The sequence below is a fragment of the Nannospalax galili genome, unplaced genomic scaffold, assembly GCF_000622305.1.
Source record: "Nannospalax galili isolate Female #2095 unplaced genomic scaffold, S.galili_v1.0 scaffold1329, whole genome shotgun sequence".
NCBI classification, from domain to species: Eukaryota; Metazoa; Chordata; class Mammalia; order Rodentia; family Spalacidae; genus Nannospalax; species Nannospalax galili.
The window spans coordinates 52,209-57,152 of record NW_008359760.1 but is presented as its reverse complement, the minus strand read 5'-3'; the positions used below and the strand labels follow the sequence as shown (position 1 = coordinate 57,152).

Sequence of the window (4,944 nt, the reverse complement as noted above, 5' to 3'; positions counted from 1 at the left end):
TGATACCTGAATTAAATAAAACAAAATGATCAGTTTTAGGCACAATTGAAACCAGAATACAGTGACATATGCGGACCCCTGTCCATCCTCCTTAGGAAATGAAAACTGAAATGTTTGAAGTTTCACCTATGACGTCAGAAGCATATGGGAGGTGGTTGTTGATGAATTCCTTGGATTAGTCTGGAAAATATAAGCACTGGAGGACAAAATGGAGAGGTGGACATGCTACATAAGTGGCACAGGCCTTTACTCCCAGAACTCCAGAGGATGACGCATGGGGACCTCTGTGAGATTCAGGCTAGCCTGGTCTACATAGCTAATTTCAAGATCAGAAAAGCTTACAAGTTCAAAATACCATTTAGAGAAAGAAAGTATAAGTGGACCAGGCCCTTGGATGAATTTACCTGAAAAGAAGCCATTCCTCTCCTCCCTCTGTGAGTCTCCTTTCCAGGCAATCTTACATAAACAATCTTCTCTTTCTTTTGAGAGACTTCCATTCAGTTCACTGAAAATCCATGTCACCTGCCAACATAACAAGAGGAAGAAGCACCTCAGAAAACAAAACAGGCCATTCTGACTGTCCGCCATCACAGTGGATGCACAGGAAGAAAGACCTCAACATGGAGACCCCATAGAAGTTTCTGCTTTCCTGCCTTCCAGTGGCCGCCCTGCCGGCAAGATCAAGAATTCCTACTACATCATGGGAATGTAGCCGCCTCACCTCCTTACCTAAACAAGGCGGAGTAACACGGTTTTCATCCTTTGGAATAGAGGCTACACTAAGCTTTCCTTCAGAAGCACTGGCAGCTGACCCCCAGCCTCACTGTCTTCTGCCTGTGACTGTTAATGAAACAGCACTGATGCTTCTACTGAGCTTCACAGACAGAATCTGTGGCGGAGCCACAAGGGAGAGTTTTCCTTTTAAAGGCTAAAGTTCAGGAATAGTTCACTGTGATATTTAAAAGTCTATTCTTGGGGCTGGAGAGATGGCTCAGAGGTCAGTAATACTGGCTGCTCTTGCAGAGGACCTGAGCTCAGTTTGCAGCACCCACATGGTGCCAACAAGTGTACATAACACCTGTTCCAGGGGTTCCCACACTGTCTCCCGGCCTCCACAGACACGGCTCACATGATTGCACTTATATACATGCAAGCAAAAACTCTTACACATAAAATAAAAATAAATAATAAAAATGAAACCTTTATTGTCTGATGACACAATATTTTACATATCTATGAGGTTTCCTTGATATTTTGTTATATACATACATTGACTACTGATATAGTCAGACATTAATATATCCACATGTAAAATTTTATCCTTTCTTATGGTGAGTGTATCCAAATTGATCAAAATGCAACTTGGAGAATTTTATTTACCTTATTCTGCACAGAACAGTAGAAGTTAAGCCATGAAGCCATGACACTGTGTCTGTTTTTTACCCCACATTCTCCCCATTCACGGCAAACTGCTATTGTACCTTCAACATCTGTCATCTATCTTTTCTTTTTCCATTTCTCTGAAGACTGAGATCATATACTGCTGTGTTTCAACTTCCTTTACCTGATACGGTGTTCATCAGATCAATCCTGTTCTCACGTATGAGAAGATTCCTCTCTTTTCTGTGATGGAGTTTTGGTGTATGCTTTAGAAATATCACATTTCAGTAAATTTTCATTTGTCAATGGACATTTCAGTAGTTTCCCTATTCTTCAAGCAGTCCTGCCATAATTAGGGAGCACACATATCTCTAGCCCATACTGAATTAACGTCCATTGAGTATCTATTCAGGATTTGGTGGTAGGAGCCACACTAGGAAGAACACCTGTGGCTTGTTTTTCAGCATTTGTCTTCCCTCACTTACTCCATCCATATCCAGTTCCATCCGCTTACCTGCAAATTCCTTGGTTTCCTTTTCCTTCACCGCTGAGTAGAACTCTGTTTTATAAATGTCCATATTTACAAGATGCCTTCACAGGCTGAGGGACATTTGGGTGTTCACTTGAGTTTCAAAGAGAGTAAAATAGAAAATTAAAAAAAAAACAAAAACCTCTGGCTCATCATGTAGTTAACTGAGACATTAAATGGGTCTCTTCTATTGATTTGGAGCGCTTTACTTGAAATTAAGAGTCTCACATTCTTAAAATTTCACAGGCAATACTCAAGGACCAGTCACTTTATAATAATTAGGCTTATAGGCAGTTTTCAATCTCAAAACTATGTTGTAACATTTTTTCCAATATGTACATTTTAAAATGTGAATACATGAAGTGCTGTGAAATTTAATAGTCAATTTCAATAGTCAATTTCACATTGCATCACCTAAATACATATTCTTCTTCACCAAAATTAAATATTATGGGACTGGAGAGATTGTTCAATAGTTAAGAGCAGTGGTTGCTCTTACAGAGGACCAAGATTCAGTTCCCAGCACCCACACAGCAGTTAATAAACACCTGTAACTCCAGTTCCAGGGGTTCCAATGCCCTCTTGTAGACACCTTTACACATATCAGGAAATACACTCATACACATAAAATAAAAAAAAAAACAAATAAAACATTTGTTTAAAAATTAATTTTAATAGGTAAAATCTATCGTATAATATTGCATTTTAATTTATGGCTACCTGATTCCATGTCTCACAAATGTTTTTTCAAATAATTGATGATAAGCTTTCGCCACACTAATAAAGTGCGAAGGGTTTTTCCCTCAAGACCAGCTGCCTCTTGAGTGTGTTTCAGGACATCACCATCATCCCCAGGATTCCGGGTGCTCACAGCTTAGTGCACAAGACACCAAGTGCTCTAGCACCTTTGTTTGCCTGTGCTGGGTGGTTCATGATGTGAGTACTTAGAAAGGAGCTGGGTTTCTAACACAGTAGTTCACTCAATAAATAAAGAGAGAATAAAACAGAGAATACTACCAATGACTCTCCGATTGGAATATTCTGTCAGAAGAGTGATATTTACAGAGCTTCAGGTTGCATAACTAGTGTTCCAACTCTAATTGCATCTCAGTCCAAATTCCAGGTTGGAAATGGAAATTTGTGATTGGGTGACAATATTATATGCTATAAAGTTTCTAAATTGGCCATGGAACAAAATGAAAGAAGCACAACCCCTCCCAAAGGACAAACATGAGAATAGACAAAATTACATTAAAGTGTTCTTTTCTACTCTAAGAAGTTCACTTTATGAGATATGAGACTCATTCACACAAAGTTACAAACATATGTGTGCACACACATGTACACACACACACACATACACACACACAGTAGTTCCCATAGAACTCTAGTATGCATAAGAAATTCTGTAAGAAAAATATTCTCACCAACAAAAAGAAGACAGCTGTAATTCTCCAGCATCAGTTTTCTGTACAAAGTGCTCTGAGCAGGATCTAGGAATTCCCTATCCTCCTGTGACAAGATCACGGCCACATTACTAAATGTCAAAATCTCCTGAAATGAACAATAACAGTTTGACCATGTGTGTACAGCAGATTGCTTTCCTTGAATAAGGGAACAATGAACCAAGAAGACATTGAGAGGCATTTTCTGATGTAGGGTGTGATCAAAACTATTTTACAGAAGCTTTTCCATATTGTCATATTCTCTAATGCCTTTTCTAACTGTGGAACTAGTATGGCATGATACACCTGTATTCAGCATGTGTACTGTTTCTATGGACTAGAGGATCTAAAATTAAGACCTCAAAAGAAAAGTGTGCATTTTAGTGTTGGATTCCCATGATAAACTATATATTGCAGATGAAACATTAATGGTGAATTACAAGTTTACTTCTTCAATGTTAACGTTTACAACTATAACAGGATGTCCGCTAAAATGTATGTTCTGATTCAATGCAATCTAGAATCATTCCTTCTTTGACTCATTCTAATAAGCTCTCCAGAGATGGCAAGGATCCGGATGCAAACGGAACTCCCTTAGATAGAGAAAAGTAGAACATGGAAGTCAGAACGTGTGGATGAATTTGACCTGGATGAGCGTTGTTTTTGCCTCAACAGCAAGGGGAGAAACCATTGACTTGAAGTAATTCCTTTACATTCGCCATCAGTCTGCCGTATTTGCGAAATTCAGCACATTAATTCAACTAGTGCACATAAGCCAGGCGAGGTGCAGACCTTTAACCCCAGCACTCAGGAGGAAGAGACAGACAGATCTCTGTGAGTTCAAGGACAGCCTGGTATACATTTGGTGTTCCAGGCTAGCTGGGGCTACAGGGAGACCCTGACTCAAAAATAAATAGTGCACTAATTATTTTATGAGACTACTTTGGGAACTATAAAACTGCTGATAAAAATTCGTTCTCCCTCTCCTTAAACCCGCCAGTCCCTCCTTGTCCCGCCCCACATCCACTCTGCACCAACCGCTCCACGTGGCTCCTGTGATTGGGGTGAACCTTCACATCTCGATGAGACCGTGTCCGGTTCCGTCCGCCTTTAGTTCCAAACCACCCTGCTCCCGGAGTGGAGTGCTCCCTCGGTCTCAGTGGCGCTTTCTAGGCCCCGAAGTCCCCAGGATCCCGACAGGCTTTGGCACCTCTCGGCCTCGGTTCTGGTCCCTCCCACTCCACCGGAAATTCCGTTAACGCCACTCATCTGAGCCCTCCCATTCCACACCCCTTTTCTAACCACACAGAATGTGCTCAACCTCTTTTTCTTGGGTCACTCCCCTGGCCCAGGTGACTGTTCCAGACCCACTGCAAGCCCCAACCCCGCCTCTCCAACGCACCTCTAGATCCCAACCAAGTGGCTCCAGCTGTCAGTCTACCCCTGGACGCAGAACACAGCCTCTTTACAGGGTTGCTGTGGGCTTAGACAACATCTGGACCTAGTAAGACACCATACCCCCCTACCTAGTACCCCAGCCTGGTTTCTGTCCCCTTGAGATACCCCTATAGACACCCAGCCTGAAACCTC

General features: G+C 41.5%; 1 protein-coding gene across 1 annotated transcript in view; it reads right to left on the bottom strand.

Annotated features, from left to right (window-relative positions):
• LOC115068550 (zinc finger protein OZF-like) overlaps positions 1 to 4,473 on the bottom strand; it is a 10,980-nt gene extending 6,507 nt beyond the window's left edge. The window contains 5 exon segments of the mRNA XM_029558919.1: positions 405 to 522; positions 730 to 889; positions 1,895 to 2,002; positions 3,337 to 3,421; positions 4,393 to 4,473. Of these exon segments, the coding sequence (XP_029414779.1) occupies positions 405 to 497 (93 nt within the window). The 5' untranslated portion in view covers positions 498 to 522; positions 730 to 889; positions 1,895 to 2,002; positions 3,337 to 3,421; positions 4,393 to 4,473.
• Positions 4,474 to 4,944: the final 471 nt, after the last annotated feature.